Genomic DNA, 27004 nt, shown 5'->3' on the forward strand with positions numbered 1-27004 from the left:
TCTAGGTCTAGAACCCAAAATTGTTATTTGATTTCAAAAATATTCGCTGCTTTATTTTTTAATGTTTTTACCGCCAAAGGCGTCAACGCCAACTGATGCTCTACAGTCCAATATAAAACTTCGTGCATTCCGACAATGTTTACGATGAAGAGCTGAGCACGACAGGCGTAGGCGTGGCGTTCAAAGAGTTAACTAAAGATAACGAGAAAAAATATTGTCAGGGTCTCTGTTTCCTGTTGACTGATCATACGTACATACAATGAAACGTAGTCAAGCTTACCGAGTAAAAACAATAAACGATCTACAAATAAAACAGTATAAAAACAACGGAAACAACGAACAACTTAATGTACAGAGGTATTCCTTATAATACTTGAGTTGGCTACGCCTTAGCGTATTGTAGACAAGGAGTTTATATTAAGTCTAGAGTTTGTACTTAGAACTATAATATTTGAGGCAAGGAAATACGACTCATACTTTCCGGTGATCCGGTGATTTTCTTAACCCATAGACCGGTAATAAAGGGTGTCAGAAATTAGCAAGGGAATCCTCCAAACAAGAGACAACATAAAACCAGCATAAAACCCATATTACACAGTTGGCAACCAAGCCTCTGACGGTCCAAGGTAAATCTGACCTTGGTAGGAATTAGGTTTGGTTATCAACCTTCTACACGGTGGGAAAGTAACAAGATTGCAGTGGACAGAAGCCTCATTGCCGACATTAAAACATGTCACAAAATTATTTCGTCTACGTGTAAACTCCAGTCTTAATATAAGTAAGCTTCTTGATTGTACCTAATTAATCAATAGAAGAATTGGACGTTACAGATCCCTAAGTTATCCTACGACGAGGCTTACTGCCAACGCTAGAAGTACCTACTTACTCAAGAGCGTAAAACGCGTTAAAATATCCTTTAAGAAAATTAACACTAACATATCATATCATATCATATCATATCATTTATTCAGTAATAGTCATACATTGTCATTTATATATACAATTCACTTAATGAACTAAGGATAATATAGAATTAACTAAAAAAATTACATGTCAATTTGCATAATAAAAGATGGAATGTTCATATTTTTATATAAGTAAAAAATTAATAAATGTCAGGTCTTATTGCTCTCGTTAATAAACTCATTTAGGGAGTAATAGGCCTTCCGAACCAATAAACATTTCAAGCGCGAGTTAAAACCCGAAATGGTGTTCATGTTTTTAATGTCACATGGGATGTTATTGTAAATCTTAATGCCAACTACGTGTATACTATTGCCAGTCTTCCTAAGGCGATGAGTGGACTGGTCCAAGTCATGCTGGCGAATGTCCCGGAATCTTTTGCTGTTCCACTGTTTCTTAGGGAACGAAGACAAGTTCGCTCGGACGTACTTTGCCACCTCGAGAATAAACAGGGAGGGGAGTGTTAAAATGCGGAAATTAATGAAAAGTTGGCGGGCAGGTGTATCTGGGGCAACTCTCGCCATTGTCCTAATAATCTTTTTCTGAATGACAAATGGCCGGTCTCTGTCTGCAGCGAGGCCCCACAGCTCTAGTCCGTATGACAGGACTGAATGGAGATACGCGTAGTAGGCCTTGACAATGTTTGGGCGTGACAGGTTGGGCACAAGGCGAGAAATGACGAAATGTGCAGAACTTAATTTGGCGCACACCTTATCGATTTGACATTGCCATTGAAGGCCTCGGTCAAAGATGAAACCAACAAAACATGCGCTATTAGTTGTCGGCAGGGGCACATTTTGTACATTTACCTGCATAAGGCTGTTTACCTATATTATCGGTAGAAGTAGCTACAGGTTGTTTAAGATCGAACTCTAACAGCTTTGTCTTATCCAGATTTAGGATCATTCCGTTTGCCCGAAACCACCCTAAAAGTCTACAGGTGACAGATTGGACGTTCTCGCACAGTTGTGCCCTATTTTCCGCGTTTACTATAGCGCAAATATCGTCGGCATACATGACAAAATCAACCGTAGGTGAGTCATAGGGGAGATCGTTCATAAGTAGAACAAACAGGTTATTGCCTACGTTAGACCCCTGGGGAACTGATCTATCACCGATCGGCTCAGCTACTGACCTCTCACTATTCACCTCCACAGCCTGATATCGATTCGCTAAGAAGGAAGTAATAATCGCGAGTGGTATACCACGGACACCATAATGCTCGAGTATCTCTCTCATCTCTCATAGGTAGTACTTAAGAAAGTACTCGACGATAACATTTAACTGACTATCATATCAGTGGATGTTTATAATTAACTCTGTCAGTTAACACAGTTTGGACATGCAACACGTCATGAAAAGAAAACACATTTTACGCTTTTGAGTCGCTAGAAGTACCTACCTATAATACAGTGCTTCTGCATAGGAGTTGCTTTTTGACGGCTACCTACCTTGATTTTTAATGATGGAAAAATGGTTTTGGTACTTTTTTAGAAACCGCGTGAAACCGGCGTTCATCCGTTTTACACCTTATGTTAATTAATGACGCAACAGACATCAAAAATAGCAACTTCAATGCTTGCACTCGAAAAACTTCACTTACGAGAAAAATATATTTAAGTCTAGCACAAAGAACGGACGAATCTACAACAGCCTGTAAGTCCAAAGGGACAGGGGGCTTTGGAGTCGAGCCACGTGGGGGGGTTCTCGACCCCCCACCAGAAGTAAATGTAGCTGGGAATCTCCTCCATTGCGTTGAGCGCTTCGAGCGCGGCGTTCCCCTAAATCGTGCAGCTCGATATCCCCCGCGCCTACTCCTGAATCTGGTGTCAATGCTGCCAACGCTCGAACGTCAGGCCCTAAGTAGTGAGGATTACAAAACCCAAGCGATGCCCCTGATAGTCTATTAACTCGCTCAGCACTAGCGTAATCTGAGGTTGACAGCTCACCCTCCTCCTCTTCGGTAGTAGTCACGTCTTTACTAAACCTGACTGAGGCAGATTTAGGAATCGCTACGACTTTTGGCGTATCGAGCCGTCGCATTTGAACATCATCTTTCCTGCGCATACTCTCTATTTCACGCTTCATATCTTCCTCCTCATCGGAGTCTAGATAGACTAGCTTAGCTGCCTCAATAGGGGATAAAACTGGGGTTGGAAGGATCATATCGGCGAAATCTGGCACTGATATAGGTTCCCGAGAGATATCAGAACGGAAGCGTTCGGCCTCATCAGCTTCTTTAGGGCCGGCGTCGCTCGAGCGTTCTATGACGTATGAGGAATGGGATTTCGATAGCTGGGAGTTGGCTAAGCTTTCCGTGGAGTCTTGGCCTAGGGCGGAATAACTACAGCGGGCGGCTCGTCGCATATGTATGGAAGATAGTCTGGAAAGTTCCTTGAGAAGACTTGCGGGGGGGTCTGGACGGGGTGCGACAGGAGTAGGTGCTGGGGCGGAACGGATTCGACGTGGGGCGCCGGGCACTAGGAGCGCGCAGCAGTCTACGCGAGGTGAGGGCCAGTTTACGCTCTGCACGATGCGCTCCCATGTCTCCGTCGCTGGAAGATTAAAGAGAAATCAGACAGGAAATATATATCAAAACCTAATCATGACGCTTGTCTACTGTTTGTCTAAATAGTGAGATTTCGCGATATATAGGTACAGGTGGAGAAATATTGGGCTCTTTTTGATAGATGCATAATTATTTCGAAAAATTCGAATTGAGCTTTCTCAAAGATTTATGGACGCTGTCCTGGAGGGATCAGTAAGTTCTTTCACTAGCTTTGTCGTAGCGTATTTAAAAGTAGTAGGTGCAGGTACGTATACATATACATACCGAAGTGAAACCTCCACAACTCGTTGGAAGCATGACCGTCAACTTCCCCTCCAAAGATGTAAAGATGGGCCCCCGCGCGCAGCCCCGCGTGGCCGACGCGCGCGCCGGGCCAGCCGCGGGAGCCGCGTGCGGGACGCACTGCCGTCCATACTCGGGACACTGGAAAACAAATATTTTCTTAGAAAACTTCGCTTGTTTCATTAAGCGAACGCGAGTAAGGCATCTCAACTAGGCATCTCTGTTTTAGATTGAAAAAAATTTTTTTTTCTATTTTGCGACATGTTCACCTCTGTAGGTATAAGTCGCATTTATCAACCGATTCTTGTGAAATAGTGACCAGGTTCGAAAATGAATATGGACCGGGAAAGACTAAGCTTTATAAAAGGGACGCTGAATACGATCGTGCGAATTGGAGAAGGAAATAATCGGAAACAACCATTTATGATCCAAAAGTAGTACCTGTGAGGGTACAATCAAAATTAATAAACGCTAAGACGAAGAGACAGACAAGAAATTAAAAAAATATTATCGACTATAATAAATGGAGGAGAGGCAGATGTTCTTTCTTACTAGTGTCATAGTGCCACAGATCAGCACAAGCTCTCAAATCGCTCTGTCCTCCATGCACGTAGAGCCTTGCATCGTGCAGGGCAGCCGCATGCCGGTGCCGGGCCGGGCCGGCATTGGCTGTTCGTACTTGGTGCCAGGATTCCGATTCTGTAACAGAAAATAAGGGTGAATACAATAAATTAACAGAAGTTTTTGTCCAGCTGTGCTTATGTTTATAAAACTTACCATAGTGAAAAGCCCACAGCTCATTAGTAGATCCCCTCAAATCCTTATAACCGCCAAAGACCAGCAGACAATCCTTCAGAGCGTGAGCAGAATGTCCTCGTCTTCCCCTAGGTCCGGCTCCGCCGCCGCGGGCTCGTGGGCCTCGGCGTCCAGGGGGCGCCGGTTGGCCGGGCAACTTGCGCCATGAACCGAGCTGGAATGACGAAATAAACCGAGTGAAAATCTTTAAAAATCCGTAGTACGTGTTGGGTCCCGGAAATGATGCTATGAAAACTGCAAAAAGCAGAGGTAACGATTGTAAATAGTTACCTCTGTGTCATACACCCAAAGTGGTGTATCGCCCAGCGCACCAGCTTCGCCACCGAAAACATAAAGTTTGTTGCCGTGTGCGGTACAAGAGTGTTCTTGTAAAGATGGCGGTGGCTCGCCGCGGCACGCTAGACGCTCCCATTCTCCTGTGGCTGTAACAAAAGAACAATCACTGTTATAACTAATCTTGTAAAATAATCTCTAATGATGACGGACATTTCTGTACACACATTATTGTGCACCCTGTTAAAAAGAGTTCGTAAAGAGTTGAGTAATAATAATTCCTAATCTGAACGGGAACTTTCTTAGTGGAAACTTGCATGAGAATTTTCTCATGAAAGTTTCCAGAATTTACGGAATTTTTGACAATGTTCTGCTACTTCCGCATTGCTAGTATAACTAAGCCAAGAATGTGTATATTAATATGAACGACTAGCATTTTCAACAACGGCACTTTATAAACCAACAACATAATACTTAAATACGACTCTCGTAATTCTAACTAAAGCATAAATATAATTGCAAGGCCGGCATCTCGGTTCAGTCGCCGTTACTAATGACATCGTTAGGATTTGCGCCTCCGCTGACTCATGTGATGTCTTTTATTTATCCTACTTCCCATTTATCATATACGGAAAATGTTTTTATTATTCGTAAAGCGATTCCTTTTCAGCTAAATAGATTTCAACGGATTTCTAAGCTGATTTTCAGGAGGATTAACATTTACGAGAAATATCATATCTACAGGATGATTCATGAGACGTGAGCAGGATTAATCCTGCACACTCAGTAACTGATAATTGATCGATCACCGTCGTATTTAGGTGAAACAACCACACTTTTTCCTATTTCTTAACTTTTTGGTGAGGGCAAATTTAATTCTCTACCATCATGGTCACCCTACAAGACCTAATGAATAAACACAAAACCTCTTTAACCGTAATGACAGCATTTTGATTACGATGAAAATAAACTGTCAACTTGAGTGAGATACGAGTTTTCAAAAGTAACCATACCGTGATGACAGTGATGACATTCAATTTGACACAGAATATCGGTAGTTTAGTAATCTAATTTTAGGGTGACCATGCATGTCGTAAATAAATTAATAACTTTTTTTTTCAACACGACTAGAAAATTTACGTTAACCTTACTAATACTGATACGAAACAGTTGCTTATAATTTACGAAATGCGCAGTGTTAGTCCTGCTCACGTCTCCTGAATCACCCTGTATACCAAATATTTATATTAGGTACCTATACCTAGGTATTATCGTGTCGATGTTAAGTATTGTCGATGTAGAGCATAATTATTTTTCATAGTTTTTTCACGGAAACGTACGAACGTGTCTTGCTATTTCAGTCAGTCTCGGTACAAAAAGTACTGATGTCGACTGAAAGTAGCATGAGTTATCGTTACGTAATCTTAGTTTTGATTTGTCGTCGATTAACTTCCTCTTTCCTCTTCTAGCCATTCTGTAAATTCAGTTATACTAAATAGCCTATTATAAAGCATAACTACTGAAACTCAAATACAATAGACACACAAAGAGACAGCGCAAAGCTAAACTGAGTCAAGAACTTCAAGGAGACACGTTTCTAGATGGCAACCACCGATTAATTCTGCCGAGCCGTCAGAAAAGCGGCTGATTCGAGCTCGGCAGCCGCTCTCGACCTGATTAGGCTCACAGACTACACAGACACTGCATTATGAAACGTTAGTACACCGCAAGATTACACAAATATAATTATTTTATAATTTATATAAACCTCACATCGGTCACCTATTATGAATGGGAGAGGATCGGGCTGCCAAGACGCGGCGTACCTGATGGGAAGACCGACTGGTAGCCGCCCGGTAGGTCGGGCCAGATAGCGCTGGGGAGACAGTGTGGAAGCGGATCTGCGTCAGTTTCAAGCCAATAATTATCAGGAAACGGCGCAAGATCGTGAAAAGTTGTGTGCTCTCGCTTCGGAGGCCAAGACCCGCTTTGATTATTAGTTATAAGACTAAGTATCTACTGTAGAGTCAATCCAGAGGTCGATATATCGTGGGTAAACCTGCGTACATCCGCCAAGAAATTTAAAAGTATATGTGAAATACCCAACCTGCAACGAACATGGGGACTATATGTACGGATTATCCACACGGCCTTTATTTTCGTTGTAAGCATAAAATGATCGTTCGTTATCTCATACTAAATAATAATTTTAGGTAGTGCTAATCAAACCGTGATGATCGCGAGTAGTTTTCGATGCTCCATCTTAGGTTACCGATCTGTGGATTTACGTCAATGAGCGAAGGGATGAATGGCTTTCGATCGTCTATGGCTCTTGACTAAACGGGTTCAGTCGGGCAGAGTCAGTCGATTATTGGGAAAATATTTTTTTATATGACTTTACCAAGCCCCACAGCAAGCTCAGTACTTAAGGGCGTCCGCTAGCTGGCCCGGTTGCACGGAGCGGGTTAACGAAAAATAGTATACTTACCTAGAGGCTTATATAATAAACAACATGATGTCTCATTTGCTCAGAGCGTGTCGCAAATATGGGTTAAATATATTACCCCGAATGTATTGTGACTTGAGTGACGTATTCGTAAATGGGTTTAGTCGGCTTCAGACAAATGTATTGTTTAGGATGACTGATGTATGGAGGCGGGCTTTACTTATTGTATTATGTATACGAATGTTTATTCAGGAAACATTTTTTCATAGTAGGTATACTTCTGCCGAATATAAATGTGCTTTGTTGGCAGACGAAGCTCATTCTATTGTGTTTTGTGGAGATTTAATTATGTAGCAAAACCATCATGCATCTGCTGGATTTTAAATGTGTTAAATAAATATACCCTGCTTTTATTCGAACACGATAAAACATGTTAACGGGGTGGGATAGGTCCGAACATGGACGTTAACGAGCCAGCGGAGCGCTCGGCCCAGTCGGCTCTCGTCGACTCGAGCCTCGTTAAACTCTATCGACTCGCACGGCCTGAATCTAAGTGCTGCTTGTTATCTTGTTGGAGAATGTAGACTTTAGTGAATTTATAAATTCCCAGACTGTAACCCTAGTTAATGCCTTTCATTCTTACCTAAGCCTTACCTCACCTTTTATTTTTCCGAGCTAGCATGTAGACATTCTTCCCAATGTTTCCTTTAAGGATGACACGCTAGACCGGGCCGGGGCCTTCCGTTTCCTATGGAAAGCACCACGTGATCACCGATCAGCCGTCATAGAAAATTACGAGTCGGACGCCTCGGTCCGGGCTCGGGTCGGTCTAGCATGAGTCATCCTTTAGTGAGCTTAGTACAAGTATTTTGGCCCTTTGTACCACCTAGGAACTATCTAAAGTCAGTATCAGAGTGCTTGCCTTACTCCTCGACCACAGACTCCAAGCACGCAAACATTCCTCCCACGAATGGCAGAAGGGCTCCTTAAACCCTGGTTTATAAGCTTACCCAAGCAGTATCTCCAGAAGTCCCTCAGTGGCACAGAGCCCCCTCCCCCTCTTCCACCGAGCACGTACACGTAGCCTCCGAGCAACGTGGCAGAATGCTTGCCGCGCGCGCAAGGCGCCGCGCCGGCGCTCCCGCTGCCGTCCACAGAACTCCACATCTCATCTGCAACAAATTAATTAAAAATCAGACATGATATTTACTAATAAAGATCACACAGATACAGACAATCACGGCAAAGACAAACCGCATTTGCCATACGAGAATCTACATTGCATTTTCTAGCGATGCATTTGCCATATCTCAACAGACCTTTAAAACTACAACTGTCACGGGATTTTTCGTTCCAATGGTCAATGAAGTGAATAGGCAAAACCGTATGAAAGTAGTAGTAGTAGTAAAACACTTTATTGTACAAAAATCAAAACAAATCAGGAAAAATAACATCAAAGTCTAAAACGAAGAAAAATTTAGGATACAACCAATGACAAATACAGCGACCGATTATTTATTTGTAATTCTAAAACGAAAATTAATTACCGCTATACTACATACCTATGTACCTATAGGTAGGTAATATACCTACCTGGGGCCTATTAAATAACAAACTACAACTAATATTACAAGCGGAACTCCTTTTCTAATTTCACTTATTAAATAAGGAGTTCCGCTTGTAATATTAGTTGTAGTTTGTTATGCAATAGGCCCCAGCTAGTCTCTAAAAGTCTTGCTTATAGTAGCGCTCAAAGAAACGCTCGTACACCATAATGTATAATGTACATATACACCATATTATGACGAGCCGTAGACTCGTATAGTCATAAACAAGAAAGGCCATGAAGAGACATAACATTACACTTTAGCAAAGTGATACAAGCAAACTACTTGATCTAAGCATAGTGGGCAGCTCGGTAAAACCTTGAAACTAAAGTGGGCCATAACTAAGTTAGGACATAGGCTTCATATACCTAGGTCTAGGTATCATGTGGAGTTATCTCGTTACTCTTGGTTTGATGTAACGGCAAAGTGGTCTGAGCACTATATTTTCCACTTTTTGTTTGTAATCAAACATCATCATCAAACATCAAACATCAACATTTATTCAGCAAATAGGCCACAAGGGCACTTTTACACGTCATCGTCATCATTGAATTTACATATAAGCAAAAATAATAACATCAACAATTTTATAAAATAAAACTAACAATTCAATCTAACGTATTAATTATAATGTTGTTAAGCATTATTTTTAGGCTAATATAAAATAGATACTTATGCTTTGATGTGTCGCATTTTAGAATATTTACTTACATGAAATAGGCGGTTCATCGCGGGGATGTTGCAGATGAATTGAAAATCCTTAAAAAACGGTTATAAATGAGGATGAAATCGGTTTAAAACATATTTTTTTAAATTTTAATACTGAAATTAGGTACCTATATATGTAGGTACATCTGCAGTCTAATATGCAAACAAAACACGCAAAAAGCATTATTGTACGATATTATTTATTATTTTATGTAAAAAAATACGGAAAACTATAATCCACCAATAAGTTTCGAAGATCCCCATGCTGCTCCAATTTAAAACTACTTATTCTGCTCTGTGGGCTCTCATAACTCGCATAAATTCAGCCGTGAGCTGAACATGAGTTTTATCCCGGTTATGAAATGGGCCTTTGTCAGATTTATAAATACGAAGGGGACCGTAAGGGAACGACAATGCCTACCATATTATATAGAATAACTTATCTTATTCCAGAATTAAAAAAGTCAATGATCTCTATCATTCATTTACTTCAGCAAATATTATTGTTGATTGAACTACAATTGTTAATAAAATAATGACGGTAAATATCTTATGTACGAGTAGTTAGTGTTTTTTTAATATTTTGTATATGTAGCTAAAAGTAATCTACGTAGGTAGAAAGGATGACTCACGCTAGACCGAGCCGCGCCCGGGCCGAGGCGTCTGACATGTCATTTTCTATGACGCCTGATCGCGTGGTGCTTTCCATATAAAACGAAGCGCCGGCTCGGCCCCGGCCCGGTCTAGCGTGACTCATCCTTAACGAGAAAATAAACCCACTTTTCAAAGCAATTAAACTTGTTAAACTCAATTCTCCCTTGAAATTTTACTACGACGCCACTCTCGTCAAACTTAAAAATCTTGGTTTTGCCTTAAGGGTTAAATATACAAACCGTAGGAAAACGGTTTCTCATCCTGCCTTTTACATATATGTATTATTACGATTTTGCTCATGCACGGTACCAGTTATCTTGCATTCGAATAAATCGATATCAAATCGTATTCTCAATATCGGCAGATAAATGAAAAATATCTTCACATAAAGCGCAATGCAACCCCTGCAATATTCTTCGAATTCCCGGCGTCAAAGGCATTTTCTGCACCCCTGGGGTGCACGCCCGCAAGGGGGCAAATGAAATGCTCCCCATGCTCCCTTAACTACTTACTGTTCGTGGGGTTCTTTCCCTCTTGTCGTGTTATCGCTTACAACATGTAAATATTGGTCGAGGCTTCGGTAATAAGTAATGAGTAGTGATGATTTGGAAGATGTTTTTGTTTATGGGGTGTTCGATTGCCATTATTGTCAATGGGGTATGTGAGGGTTAAGGGATGACTCACGTTAGAACGGCCCGAGTTCAGGCCGAGGCGTCCGACACTTCGTTTTCTATACAAAGCATCACGTGATCACCGATCACCCGTCATAGAAAATGAAGTGTCGGACACCTCGGCCCAGTACCGGGCCGTTATTGACACCCTGTAAAAAATTTGGCTGTTTCATACATTTTGACCGGTCCATTTTCTAAGAGAGGAAGGGAGGGATGGGAGGGTTAATGTTTTTTTCGCGATTTCGGGGTTGGTCCCATAGTAGAAGTTACTCAGTATAATCCCAAATCCTCTCTGGCAACGGGAATGCAGTTATTTTTAGCCAGTGTATAGCGTGAGTTATCCTTAATGCGTTTTAGGGATGAATATCTGGGTGACCGAGCTTTGCTCGGAAAACATATAAAAACTCAAAAATGCACGTCTCACGGATTACTAATATGTTGCATAAAATTTATTGTCATATTTTACTTTCGCATACCAACCCTTGGCAGAATCATCATTCCGCTGAATTACTTTTTGCATGCAAAAGTTTCATGGCATACCTACTGTTGTTTCGCACAATTTTGTAAAGCTGAATCAATGGCATAATGTCAATTTGAAGAATTAAGGATGACTCACGTTAGACCGGGCCGTGTCCGAGCCGGAGCTTCCGGTGCATCGTTTTCTATGGAAAGCATCACGTGATCGCCTGTCATGTCATAGAAAAGTAAGCGCCGGAAGCTCCGGCCCGGACACAGCCCGGTCTAACGTGAGTCATCCTTAATCCTATAATCGAATAATTGTTTTGCCAAAAATTGCGTCGCATAATATTTACTTGGCATACTGTCTTTCGCATAATTTCCTTAGGCAGAATAATTCATTGGCATAGTGTTGATGAGAATAATATTTTCCGTACTCCACCAATGAACACCTACTCCAACAGTTCCTATTGAGCAGGGGTCGCAGTTCTAACCTAACCTAACCTACACTTCTGGCAGCAATTCCGTTTGGTAGGGGTCGCAGTTCTAACCTAACCTAACCTACAGTTCTGGAAGCAGTTTATTTTGTGTAGGGGTCGCAGTTCTAACCTAACCTACAGTTCTGGAAGCAGTTCCTTTTGTCTAGGGGTCGCAGTTCTAACCTAACCTAACCTACACTTCTGGAAGCAGTTCCTTTTATGTAGGGGTCGCAGTTCTAACCTAACCTAACCTACAGTTCTGGCAACAATTTATTTTGAGTAGGGGTCGCATTTCTAACCTAACCTAACCTACAGTTCTGGAAGCAGTTCCTTTTGTGTAGGGGTCGCAGTTCTAACCTAACCTACACTTTTGGAAGCAGTTCCTTTTGTGTAGGGGTCGCAGTTCTAACCTAACCTAACCTATAGTCCTGGCAGCAATTCCTTTTATGTAGGGGTCGCAGTTCTAACCTAAGCTAACCTATAGTTCTGGAAGCAGTTTCTTTTGAGTAGGGGTCGCAGTTCTAACCTAACCTACACTTGGGCTACTGTTAAGCGGGAATCTTCCATAGCTTTATGTCCAACGGTCGCCCGTATCCCTCGCGAGGGTCGTTGGTACTACTTATAGTCTTACATAAAAAAAAAATCTAACTGTAATGTAACGTGTGTATTATAAATGTATAATTACCTACTTTTGTCAATCTTGCTTGTTCTACTTGGTTAATAAAGTTTTGTATTTTGTATTGTATTGTATAACCTAACCTGTAGTTCTGGAAGCAATTCCTTTTGTGTAGGTTCAGTCAGCGACATTATTATGCGGTAACAATTTCGGCAGAACTTTCATTCTGCTGCATAACATTCTGCGAAATTGAAGTCTGCAATATGAGCAATATGCCATAAGAAATTCGGTGGAATGTAATTTATGCTACATACAATTCTGCGTATGTAAAATCGACGATATTAGTATTCTGCTATTCAAAATTCTGCCATATGAATGTTATGCGACATGACAGTTATGCTAATTATACAATTATGCAAAAGTATCATTCGGTTAAAAATGTTTCTGCGAAACTTGCTATGCGAAGTGTATTTCGGACAATCGATATTATGCAAAATAAAGGGAAGCCCGTCATCGATATCCCGCTACCGCTATTTATTTCGACAAGTAACTTAGTGAACTGAAAATATAGAACATTAAACGTAGCGAGTTGGTAAAACTTTGGTCTCGTGAAAATAAATACTACTTTTTCGTCAGGAGCTCGAAACGCCTGAATACTGTGCTAAAATTCAAGAACATTTCCAATATTGAGCGTGTTTTTGGTTAAACTTCACGTTTGGCGGTCCATGGGAAAACTTTGTGAAAGAAAAGAAGTTTGCGAAAGTTGCAAAGGATGCAGACAGAAGCCTTCACAACTTCAGCCATTAACCAACGTATCCATCCACTTTGAACTGTTGCATAGCGCACTTTTAAAACTCCAGCACGAATTGAAGTTGTGAAATATGAAGAGTAAGTACCCCAAAGTTAGACGCTTGGGCATTGCTGTTGGCTCGTGGCCAGAAGCAGCATTCGAACCAAAAAATTATATCATCAATCGTATAATCGTAACTGTAAAGCACCGAAATTTGCATTTTGTAAAAAAATATATTTGGAGTCGACAATATTTAGAGCCACTTAAATACAGTGATGATGATGAATCATACATAAATAATTCTGAATAACACTTAAACTAGTGGTTCTATGAGCTGTAGACCTCGCGAGCTTAACTTAAAACTGTATAAAATGTAGGGGAGAACTCCACTATTTTCAAAACAATCCAAAAACTGAATCGACAAAAAAAACTATTTTATCATCGAACCAGTTCACACCAAATCCGTTGAGAATTGCGACCTGTAGAGGAGAACATCCGGACATACGAAAGCTGTTTTGCCAAGCTGAAACGGAGACCTTCGCTAACGCTCGGTCTAATAATGTTCAGAGGTAGTTGGCTTTCTGTCTCTAGTCCCTACTGTGCTAGAATGATCAATATCGGCAGGTATGCCGACCGGTGTTTCTGAAATCGTTTCGGCTTGGGATATTGGACCGGAAGGATACTCGGGATAACTTCGTTTGACAATGCGTTGGGGTAACGCGGTAATATAAATGCTTCCGACCCAATTTTACATATAGGTACCTAATGGGGTTTGTTCATAAATTTTCAATCGGCACATTTACCCTCTACGATAATAAGTTATTTCTAGAGAATCGGTGGAGAAGAACATCGCATTGTGAGGAAACCTGTATACCTATTCGTAATTTTTTTCAAAAAGAAGAAAGAAGGAAAGTAATCTATGGTGTCTTTAAGTCATTACTCTACTTACTCTAGCTAGACCTTTGAGGCCCGAGGACGGACCTAGGGTAGTTTTTATCAATCATCATCATCATCATTCCAAGCTGACGATGTTGCGGACAGAAACTACAATTTGGCAATAATTGCTTGTCACTGTAAAAATACAGAAATAATCACACTAATTTTTAGCAGCCTAAAAAGGTGCATATGAGTATAGCTTTTTTCTGTTATTCACAAATTGGATTATAACGTCTATAATATCAGGAGCACAGACATAAAAAGCAGTTTTCTCTCGCTTCAGCGATCTAGTCTCATCAATCAAGAGGATTCCGACCCAGTTACGAGATACAAACACGACGTATTTAATCACACAGCTCGTATTTCTGCGCCATTTCTAGTACAAAAAGCTTTCAAAGCGTTTTTGCAAGCTTTACAGCATTTTCAATTCAAATGTAACACATAGGATTGAGTTTTTAACATTTATCGAAGTGTGAGATAGAAGTAAGTAAACCGCTTATTAATCTGGATAAGAGCACATCGAACCATGCTAGTATTAGGCTTCCGTAGTTCCGCGTCCGTCACAATATGAAAAAAAAATTACTGGGGGTAGCCCCAATTATATTTTCAAGTTTTTATTTTACAATTTCTCGCGGTGACTGATTTTTATACACATATACTAAATTACAGCTCTCTACTAATAGTACTAAGGATTATAGAGCTAAACAGCCGACGGACGGAACTATTTTTTAAAAAGTTTCCTAGTTGACTGCGAAGTCCTAAAATTTGTAAAAAATTGTCCTAAAACGAGGGGTTCGAAGTTTACAAATCGATCTTTGACATCACTCTACAGATTTCTTCGTATATTTTCCCGAGTTTCCAGCATTTTTCTGGCATCATTCTTCCTGATTGATCTAGCCCGTCTTGGACCTAACACCGACAAATGGCCCGAATTTATGACTCGTTTATACGCTTCCTATCTTTATTATTAATGCCCCCATGCCCCCCATTAGGGAAGGGAATATTTAGCTTGCGGGACCCGTCAGGACCCCACGTGTGCTAGAGTTGTAAAAGCTTAAGAGCTACGCACTAAGCCACCTTTTATACTAATTTTAACTGCATGTTTCAAGATTTGCTTTTCCATTGAAATTACCTATATCGTACCTAATATTATTGTACATACATATATGTATGATTGTATGTGTTCGAAATGACCAAGGAAGGGTTTTTGGCAAAAGGGGGTGACGAGATGACTGTGCAGCGTGTTTCTATACTGACCTGCGTTTGTAATTTGTATCGCTGATGCTGTCTACGTCTGCTGTCTGCCCAAAATAAGAAGAAAATTGCGCTTGAAATAGAGTTTCAAACCGTGCCAAAAAATCTCATTTACAACTTATTAATAATTAGGATTACGGTACGGAGAGTACCCTTCATTCGTCGACGGTCAACCCTTCGTTTGCTGACCTGACGGGCCAATTATCTCAGTCGTGTTTAAACGCCACTCATTGTGCGGGTTGACTTTTATTATTGGTGTGGGGCGAAGGGTTATATATGGATTTGGTTCATGTCATAATAAAGGATTTAGCTTTGGTAGATTGGACTGGAAATATTTGTCTTTACAAATAATATTATAGAAGGTTAATAGTTATTCAGAGATTAGGTGTTCATTAGATGTTATTCGTTGTTGCTAATTGTCTCTAAAGATTCTTATTTATAAAACGTGCAAAATGCTCAAACCCTTAACGCATTTTGTACGGGTTTTGTTTAAAACGTTTATTCTCTAAAAGCGTAATTTTAATAGCGTTTTAAAATAACCTGAAAAATGTGTAGCATTAGAGCAAATCTGCGAAATGATTTCATCTTTAAAATAATAAAAAGGCAATCAAGATCGGTGACAATAAAATTCGAAAGAGGTTTCGTAAACGTTTCTAAAAAATCAGGTTATTCGTTATAACCAGAAAAGGTTCCAAGTCGCTAGACAGACTTAAATTAAAACCTAGATTGGCGACAAAAAGCGCAAAGAATCCACCCCTTTCAGATCCAGGCCCTGAATGGATGAATACAACGGGGGTCGTCAGAGCAGAAGGTAGTTCTCGAAGCTTACCGAACGCTATTGTAGACCAGCCATCCTACTTATTACATAGCTTGTAGCATTTTTGGTTTTAACTTTTACGAATAAATCTTAGAAGTTGAGTCTGAGAAGTATAGTGAAGCCACTTATCGCTATTTTACTCCATTACGTTTTAGTAAACCAGATCAGATACACAGGTCAGTTACAACAGGTTGGTTCTATGAGACTAGGTTTCTAGGCTAGGCTAAATATTCTGAGGTCTCAAGTTTTAATGTCTCTATGGGATTAAACACTTTAAACTCTCGCGTTTTGTACACATAATTATTTACACAAAGTCTATACAAAAGTCTAAGTCTAATAGTAGTAAGTTAGTTAGTCTTTCCGTAACTCAGCTGAAACGTCGGAATTTAAGGTAAAAACAATGAAATTATATCGCGGTAGACCCATTTGTGTAATTAAATACCTATGGGTTTAACTAAATTAATATTAAGATAAGGTTTGAATCAAAAGAGTGTGGCCAAGGTGACAAGTGGTGTCTCTATTCGGTTGTAACTTATCCAGGGCTCAAGTTATTCTAGATATGAGACGAGTTGTTTTGTGAATAGATAAGTGTTGAATAAGGGGGTGTAGGGGGAGGGGGGAGGGAGGCAGTTATCGTCTCGAGCGGCTCGAGGCGCGAGTGTTTGGTAATTTAGCGTGTTTGTCACATGACACTGAGGTCTGCTGGCTGGGATGGATCAGCTTTTAACCCTTGGATATATCTAGGACGTCTAAAGTCGTCGTAAGTGCGTCATAATGTACACTATAATCAAATAATTAATATAGTTGGTCAAACCAATTTGTCAGTCAGTAAGAACCCGGAAAACTATACTCATCCTTTTCTTTTGGGTGCTAGTACTAGTGCAAGACAAAGATAGTATGATTCTCACTCTCTATGAGACAGTCCTTTGACAAACTATATAACCTTTATTATTAAAAAAAGTTTTATTGTTTATATATACCTGTTATTGGGCTCATTAATTTTAAATTAAACAAAGTATGATTACGAAAAGGATAACATGTAGTCGCCCTTGAGGCATTAGTTTAGTATTTAGTTCTATAACATAGTTGTTCATTGTTTATTTGTAGCTTACCTACCATAATACCTTATTATTCATTTGTTTACCGGCAATAATTAATAAGGCCCAATAATTAATAAGGCCGAATAATTGAATAGGAAAGGAGTAACCCCCCCATTTTAAATTGTGGTCTGGAAGGTAGGTAGATGGGTAGTATTGGGTAGTTAGTAACTATTCTCTGGAGTATTGCCATCTCATTTCCCCTTAGTTAGAATAATGAAGTCAAACGAACCGTCATTACGACGACGTAGCGTATGATTGCTGATCCTCCGTCATGCATACTGATGCTTTGGTCCGCTTAGATGCAAATTTCGAGGCTAGAATAATGTTGAACTACAAGTTCGATGAATGTAAGAGAGATTACTGTCAGTAGAAGTGGCTAAGCGGGCCGGGGGTCCTAAGTTATCAATCTGAGTATGTTAATATAAATCGTAATAACAAATGGAAATAAATGTCACATAGGTACGAAGAAAAAGTGACGAAGGCCTCCAGTGTCCAGGGCTGGAAACGAACCAGCGTCCTCCGTTTTAAATATAAAAAAAATATTGTTTCTAATAGAGAAATACCTATAGTTTGGCAAGCCATATCCGTCAGTAGAAAAATTAAAAATGTAGGCGCGTAGGGTTACCTTTCCATGCAAAATATGAATTTCGCGGTTTTTTCTACTGACAAAGCGGGTTTGCCAGAATAAACAAAATTTTCGTGAGACTCAGATATTAACTTTAGTAATAAAATACGACAACAGCCAATACGGGTGGATAAAGGTCTGGTTTTTTCAGAATAACGTAGGTACCTACCTCGCACAAATATGGCTAAAAGTTGAAAAAGTATCCTGTATATTCTATACTCCGCCATATCTCGGCAGATCTCCCTAACGGCGAGCCGGCTTGCATAAATTGCATAAAGCCGGCACTGCATGCAAATCTACCGTCTTCACTGGGCTTACATTTGCCGTCAAGTCTGTGGTGGTTTCCAAGCGATTCCAGCTTTTTTGAGTATTACATCCGTTGTACAATATTAGTCAGTCATTCAATGAAAAATAATTCAATTGAAATATTTATCAACGTGCAAGCTTCATTTCAAGGCAAATGGTCGCTTCGCTTTAAACTTTTGACTGTTATTATTATTATTATTTTTGTCATGAAAGAACCCATGGATCTCATTTTGTAACGTCGAGCAAGATCATCGCATTTAGTTTCAGAGTACGCGTTCCATACGTGTTACCCAATACTGCTGACGCGTGACGCAATACTACACGTAAGTACGTAGCGCTACGAGTACGTCGTAGCTCGTAGCGCGTAGCAAATGTTTCTTATGCTACAACAAGAAATTACATGCTACGATACGATTTAACGCTAAAGCCTGACCCATGGTATAATAATATACTCCGCCTGGTACTCTCTTCCGACAGTTCCGACCAGGTGACTGACATAAGCCTACGTCATCATGCGACAGCGCTATATAATAGTATGCAATAGCGCTATACAAAGTGGCAATGTTATTGTGACGTAGGCTTGTGTCACTCTGGGAAGAGAAGACCATGTTTTATTAGACTATGGCCTGACCAGTAATATATGATCGTTATCAAGAGGGCGCTGTTATTCTCATGTACAGGGTGCCAGTTCAGTATAGTATGAAAAAATTAGTTCCAGTGAAATTCCGCAACATGGCGCGTGATTCCTGGCTCCAATTTCACCACGGTGACAGGTGCGACAATTGTAAAACATCACTGTTGCTGACGTCACAGGCATCCTTGGGCTACGGTTACCGCTTACCATCGGGCGGGCCGTACTCCTGTTTGCCACCATCATTGTTTTATTAAAAAAAAAATTTATTATATCGGAAAAAAACAGATATTTCTCTTGCTAAGTTTATGACAATTGTCACAAGAAACACTACAATTGTCACGAAATTCCGACATATAATTCATTACCAAATTGGCCAATATTTTGCCCAAAGGATCAGCATTGCTATCCAGCGGGGCAATGCGGCCAGCCTTCTGGGCACCCTACCTACAGACCACGATTTAGGGCAAATTTTTTATTTATAAGTTTTCGTAGTGTTTTTATTTTGTTGTAAAAATTCATTACCTGTCAAAAATTACCTACAATTCTTCTAAATCTTGACAATTGTCAGAAACTTCGCAAAAGAAATATCTGTTTTTTTCCCATATAATAAAGTTTTTTTAAATAATACAATGATGTTGGCAAACAGGAATACGGCCCGCCCGATGGTAAGTGGTAACCGTAGCCCATGGATGCCTGTGACGTCAGCAACAGTGATGTTTTACAATTGTCGCGCCTGTCACCGTGGTGAAATTCGGGCCTGGTCAGGCTTTACATACATACGCGAAACTAAATTGCTGAAAGTGCGATATACAAATCCGAATGAAGAAAGATTCGAAAACCCAGAGGATAAAAAAATATTTACAGTATTATTTTAAATTTAGAATCCATGGCTACACATTTTTAACTGTACCAGAGGCTACTAAAATTGCTGTTTGATCCAACAACAACGGTAAAATATTGATAGATTTTTCAAGTTCAAGCAACTGGTTGTCAAATTTGCGACTACACCCCTAGGGAGGTAAGCTCCTTATGTCTCACCATGCATCTTAGCTTGCAAATTGCTATCTACATGATTCTAAATTCAATACATACGGGGATAGGCGAGGGGAGCAAATTGAATTCAGTTCGCGACTTGCTCGAACAGTATTTTTTAAACATCCCCATTTTGTGTAGCAGTGAAGTTAGTTGCAAGCGTCTCATGATGCCATTATGTTATCATTGCGTCTCGTTCGCGCCAATACATGTACAAACAAGTACGAGCGAAATACACGTGCGAACGATAACTAAATCACATCATTTAGATATCAAAATGTAAGTTTGAATTCGCCTCTAGGGGGAGGGACGGGCAGCCCCCCTTAATCTGTCTATTTTTGATCATAATACTATTAAGACTTGAAGTAGATGGATTTGAAAGGTACTTTCCTTTTGAAAGTCTGGATAAACGTATCTAGTAACTTATACATTATGTTCTTTAGAATAGGCACTTAAAACGTTAGACCTGAGAAATAAGGTAATAGTAAATCATATTCTAGACTAGAATATAGAGTCTAGGAATTCAAAAATAGTATATACTCTACTCTAAGCTAGTTCACGGGTATGTTGTCTCATACAAATCTAAATCAAATAAATTACAAAAATAATTACAAAATGTTTTGTCCAAATACTCCTAATGATTTAATAATAATAACATTGTACAACGAGGGTATAAGTCGGTATTTAATTATATACATTATGGTTATAACTGTAATTGCAATAAAATAAATTGACTTCACTGGTGACCGAAGAGCTGGCAGCTTTCTCGCACAATGTATTAGCATCGCAATACAGCGGGGAAATGCTGCCAGAGTCCTCGGCACCATGCCAAAGGCGCCGAAGTTCTTAGATGTATTTTAATTTTATTTAGTATTCGTTTTTAGTTTTATTTTATAGATAAGTTAGTTTTTTTTATTGTACCTGAAACAGAAAACAAATATAGGTACTCTAATTTCATTTTGAAACCTACACAATGACTTATTATGTGCTCACACTAAAAAAGAACATAACGCGTTACTTGGAGAGTGAAAAATGTCTTGATGATTATTGATTACTGAAGATTCAAAAGATTTAAACAGGCAATAAGCCGTGAAGGATTCCTTTATTTCCAAATGGAAAAGTTTCAACTGAAATGGAAGTTGACGAGTTTTGAGAACATATATCAATCAGCAATCACAATTTTCAAATGTTTCTTTCATTGCTTCTTCTCAGAGTTGTTTATGTTTCATATAAATATGAGATGTTTCTTACATACTTATAAAAAAGAACTTTCGTTCACTTTTTGTGAAACAATGAAATCTTGGAAGTGGTATCTTATTTCCTTGGTGCTTATAAAGTGGCGTTTACACAAACCTAGAAAAGAAGATATTTTTATTCGATTCACGTTTGTGGCACTCCTGCGGCTGTCGGGGTGTAGGTTGACCTGAATAATGTCTGTGAAAAGGGGAAAATGCGAATAAATCGTCGCTGAAATAAATGATTCATGTTTTATTTTAATGTAGAGTTTTTTGTTGAATAAACAAAGCTGGATTTAAGTTAAGTACAGTCGAGGTCAAAAATACCTTTACAGTTGAGTGTTACAAAAATACCTTTACATTTAAATACGTTTACACATTGCATGACAAAAACATGCTTACAACTCACATGACAGATTCTGCTTTTCAGTTAATGCTCCAAATTTCAGTTTATAATCTGTCTTCCATAAAAACATTTACAAAAATTGTGTCATAACAGATTTACATTGCATGTTACACAATAAGATTTACTGCCAATGTGTCGTAAATACGTTTACATTTTCAGTGACATTAGAAACTTTACGATCAAGCTTACTTTTCGATTACGTACACCTATTGTTACATAAATATCTTTACAGATTTGATTAGCTCGTTCTTAATTTTAATAATGACACGAAATCGTCATGAATATCAATTTTGGCTTTACAATCGACTTCAATAAAGGTCTAATTCATTGAAATCTTTTCACACCAGCTACATGAATAAGGGATTTATGCGTGTATGGACTCTAAGAAAATATAGCGATGTATAAAAATGTCTACCTGTACACATACATTTGTCTGAGTATTAGAAAGCCAATACTTCAGAAATTATAAAATTATAAAAATGTCTACAATAAAAAAACTAATTTTTTTAAAAGACAGCGTATAAAAATGTCTATTTTCTTTACTTACCAGGATCATAATAATATACAGCCTTGGCCAAAAGTATTGCGCACTCGTGCGTTTTTCATATAAAAGTCATAATTTAAAAGCTACATTTATATTATCTACTATAGAAAGTTGCATATCTTTCGGAATAATTAGTGATATTTATTGATGTTAACGGAAATTAAGCAGAAAAAATACTATTACAGCGGTTTCGCACTACGTCCGATCCGAACCCGTGAAAATATAAAAAAAAATTGATGCTGACTGTACTCGTAACTGGTTGTCAGCTATATTTCTTTTAATTCGAGTAGTAATTTTTGTACTTACTTCGATATTTTTATATTCCATCTAACATACTCGTACATGTGGACATTTTTATACTTTGTCAAAATTATACAGGGACGAAATTATTCAAGTGGACATTTGTATGCATCGCCATATTTCCTTATAGTCCATACACGCATAAATCACGGTACTTATTAATAATTGTAAATTGTGTTGTAATTTGTAAGTAATTGAAAAAAAAAATTTGTACAAGTTTTTATTGCCGACTGTACTTTTGCACTACGATAATCAACTACTCATCGAGAGGATAATAACTAGGCCAAACACGACGGATGAAAGAGATAGATTTGTTGACAGTATGGTACTGTTTTCGGTGATTGTCATTATTCAAATTAACAAAATCAAATCTGTAAACATATTTATGTAACAATAGGTGTATGTAATCGAAAAGTAAGCTTGACCGTAAAGTTTCTAATGTCACTGAAAATGTAAACGTATTTACGGCACATTGGCAGTAAATCTTATTCTCTAACATGCAATGTAAATCTGTTATGACACAATTTTTGTAAATGTTTTTAAAATGGAAGACAGATTATAAACTGAAATTTGGAGCATTAACTGAAAAGCAGAATCTGTCATGTGAGTTGTAAGCATGTTTTTGTCATGCAATGTGTAAACGTATTTAAATGTAAAGGTATTTTTGTAACACTCAACTGTAAAGGTATTTTTGACCTCGACTGTACAAAATATCTGCACGGTGGAAAAACAGTAATTAAAGGTGCACAGGACTAATGGTGAATAAATTTTAAAGATATTTTTTGTTTAGTGTTTTACATAAAATTTAATAAGTCATAGCTTTGAAATTATTAAAAACGAAACAAAATTTCAGGGTCAAAATGTGAGGGCTAACGAGTGCCAAGTAACAAAATGTTAAACTTAAAAAAGATAATCATGCTCATGCAAGTACTTGATTTAAATAAGATTAGTATTATATTTTACACATTAAGATGTGTAGGTACTTCTTATTAATAGTCCTGCAGCGGTATATTTAATGGTCGCGTTTTTATCACCTATCATGTCATGCGTCACTTTCGCACTTACATACTTGTTAGAACGTGACAGACATGGTGTAAATGATAAAAAGCCGGCCATCTTAGCCCTTCTGGTCATTTTTGCTTACAAAGCGGTTTGTTAAAATGACGCCCCAGTACAATGGCCACGCAACTTTCCAGAACAAACACCGACCGGCCCCTGTAAATCAAACTTTTCCATCCACCCCCCTGAAACCATCCCTCAAACGAAACTCCTCTGCACTAGGGTTTATTCAAACATGCTTGATTACTGGCTGCAGGGGAAACTATGCTTTATTATAGACCATTTAATAGGGCTCCCGCAAAATTGCAATTCTTACACGTTTTAATCAAGGATAAATGCCATGAAAAAAAAACACTCGGAAACTAGACTACATTTGCGAAGGCAGACTCTAAGAAAAACCTTAAAAGGTTAAAGTTTGCTGGACAGAAAAAATCACGAAAACGCCTACTTTTCATTTATTTTCAAATGTACCTATATTGTTACCCTGCATACCACAGCAGTTTAATTTTATAATAAAATAGCTAATGATATAGCCTAGGGATTTGACCAGCAAAATTTAAAACGGAAGTATACTTTTAGAGACATTAAGGACAAACGTTAAAACCCGCGCAATCGTATCTTCCGTCGCAACTTTCGCGCCGAGCGACATATTTTTGTTCCTCTCTGATTTCCTGGCGTTACGCGCCCTCTTAAAGGGCCTAGTCTAGTTGTATAGAACTGGCCCCTCTATACTAACAGCAATTTTTAACTAACTATTGATGAATCTTATGTGTTTGCGATAAGGTTTCTTTTCAGTAACAATGTGGATGGTACAGGGGAAATTGTACTCTATTAATAGTATTTCAAAGTATATTATTCATTATTGTGTAGAGGGGAGGGGGTGAACGACCCTCAGTGCAGTCGACAAGCCAGGGTGCTAATGGGTTTGACTGTAATTGGACATTGGCTGTATTTATTGGTTGCAGGTATGAAGTTGAGGTTTTTGATTAGGGCCGATGACATGCAAAATGTTGCCCCAATCAATAAAAAATCGGAAAATTTAAAATAGATATACGAGGGTGGTCCCAGAAGTGACCGACCTGACACACTTAAAGAGGTTTTTATTTTGAGTAAATACTTTTTTAAAACAGAATACCTCTTTATAAAGTTTAAATTTGAAATTCGAACACATAGCGTCGTTTGTCTTTTGTTTAGTAGCCATCAATAGTGAACGCTGTGAACAAATTTTCCGACATGGAGAAAATTGGCCATCGTTATGTGATACAATACTTTCATTTGAAAGGTTTTAGTCCAACTAGTATTAAAACGGAGCTAGATTCTACTTTGGGGGAGTCTGCTCCATCGTTTACAACAGTAAAATATTGGGTGGCAGAGTTTAAACGAGGTCGCTCTAGTTGTGAAGATGAACATCGATGTGGTCGACCAAATGAAGTGACTACGCCAGAAACTGTAAAAAAAATCCAGAAAATGGTATTAGATGACCGTCGATTGAAAGTACGCGAGCTAGCAGACATGGCAGGTATTTCAAAAAGTGCTGTACATCGCATATTAACTGAAAATTTGGATATGAAAAAGATGTGCGCAAGGTGGGTGCCGCGATTGCTCACAGACGAACAAAAAATACATCGCGAAGATATTTCGACCGAGTGTTTGGCAAAATTTCACAACAATAAAGCGGAGTTTTTGCGGCGTTATATTACTATGGATGAAACGTGGGTGCATTATTTCACACCAGAGACGAAAGAACAGTCGAAGCAATGGACTCGAAGAGGAGAACCGGCCCCAAAGAAGGCTAAAACAGTTCCATCAGCAGGAAAGGTCATGGCCTCCGTTTTTTGGGATTGCCGTGGGATAATCTTCATAGATTATCTTGGTGGTAAAAGATTTGCCAGCAATGATGAAGTGGAGGCTGCGGTTGATGGGTATTTTGAAGACCTCGACAAATCTCACTACAAACAAGGTGTTGAAGCTCTCGAACATCGCTGGGCTAAGTGCATGGAACTAAAAGGAGATTATGTAGAAAAATAATAAAAAAAAGTTTAGATTTTCTTTTGTTTTCTTTGTCAGGTCGGTCACTTCTGGGACTACCCTCGTAACTATATTCCCATTTCTTTTTTCTTTCATAATTAAAAACGAAACACTCACGTAATTTTCGACACGTTTATATCATTATTAATTATTCTTATTCTCATGTGAGCCGCTTATCCTCTGGTGTGCCGTGATTATTTTTTTCTAATATTTTCCTCGTACTCGGATCCGCGCTCCGATCGAGATCCGAGAGAGAGTTAAGATCTCGTATGCTTGGATCCGCGGCATACGAGAGCTTAACTTCAAACTCGGATAAATATCCACTGTACCCTCTTAGGAAATATCTACCTTCAACTCGTAGCATTAAAACAGCACTATTTTTCTATTATGGCTATACTGCACTTTCCGAGGGTTAAATGACACGTGAAACCGTCGCACCAATGAAACTAAAGTAGGTTACACACGACACTCACACTCACTCACTTTTGGCAGCTAAAGTTACCACCGCCCTTATTACCCGGGTAATAGAGTTCCATACAATCAACATAGTAATATGCTGAAAAGCATTCGATGATCCGAGTTAACCTCGCTTTCGGGTCAAACGTTCGACGTAAGTAATTGCTGAAGACATAGACCAACTACTGACTAGACTAGCAATGAGCAAGTTGCATAACGTTCTCGAAAAGAACGAAAGAGAGAAAATAATCATGCAAGTTTCCACTTAGAAAGTCACCGTTTAGATAAAGGAATTACCTACTTAATGTTCTTAACCTGTTGACACATATCTTGGTGTCTAATTTCAAGTGCAATAAACGTGCAGAAAAAATACCGAGAACGTTTCATAAGAACTTTGCAATTTTTGTAAATTATCTTTAGCACATTGCTAACCTAGACGATTTAAATGTCCGTACCTATTACTTGGGAGGCCCACACTTTATTTAGATACCTACATAATACACAAACCCAAACGTTTGTTAACATTGTTAAATTTCGCATGCACCAATCAGCGAGAGTGATTCTCAAGATCGTATCAAAATAAGATCCAAATCGTAACAAGTGGTATAGTCTGAGTCGGCTCGATTCGGGAAATGAATTAGAGATTCACTAGATATGAAATAGTAAAGATATGTGACGTTCTACGGCAAAAGGTACCTTATGGCGGCTGGCGCCGCGATTCCGGAAATGAATTAGAGATTAACTAGATACGATATAGTAAAGATATGTGACGTCCCACGGGAAAAGATACTTTATGGCGGTTGGCGCTTACGCTATTATTAACGCCGCTCCAATATTATTGCGGCGCTATGCGACCGAATCGCGCCGAGTGTCGACAGTTCGACGAGCTTGACTTTCATACGATTGCTATTGCTTCCGGTATCTAGTTCAATTTGTAGTCTG

At 39.0% G+C, this 27004-nt stretch overlaps 1 protein-coding gene and 1 long non-coding RNA gene across 2 annotated transcripts in view; one reads left to right on the forward strand and one right to left on the reverse strand.

Moving 5' to 3' along the window:
* LOC134796328 (uncharacterized) overlaps positions 1 to 27004 on the forward strand; it is a 280891-nt gene that overhangs the window by 227288 nt on the left and 26599 nt on the right. The gene's annotated exons all lie outside the window — the stretch shown is intronic.
* LOC134796326 (rab9 effector protein with kelch motifs-like) overlaps positions 2298 to 27004 on the reverse strand; it is a 28844-nt gene continuing 4137 nt past the window's right edge. The window contains exons 2-7 of the mRNA XM_063768422.1: positions 8360 to 8521; positions 4901 to 5052; positions 4592 to 4784; positions 4367 to 4513; positions 3797 to 3955; positions 2298 to 3518 (exon numbers count right to left, since the gene is read on the reverse strand). Of these exons, the coding sequence (XP_063624492.1) occupies positions 2608 to 3518; positions 3797 to 3955; positions 4367 to 4513; positions 4592 to 4784; positions 4901 to 5052; positions 8360 to 8516 (1719 nt within the window). The 5' untranslated portion in view covers positions 8517 to 8521 and the 3' untranslated portion in view covers positions 2298 to 2607. The remainder of the gene's footprint in view (positions 3519 to 3796; positions 3956 to 4366; positions 4514 to 4591; positions 4785 to 4900; positions 5053 to 8359; positions 8522 to 27004) is intronic.

This window comes from Cydia splendana, chromosome 13, assembly GCF_910591565.1.
Source record: "Cydia splendana chromosome 13, ilCydSple1.2, whole genome shotgun sequence".
Lineage (NCBI taxonomy): Eukaryota > Metazoa > Arthropoda > Insecta > Lepidoptera > Tortricidae > Cydia > Cydia splendana.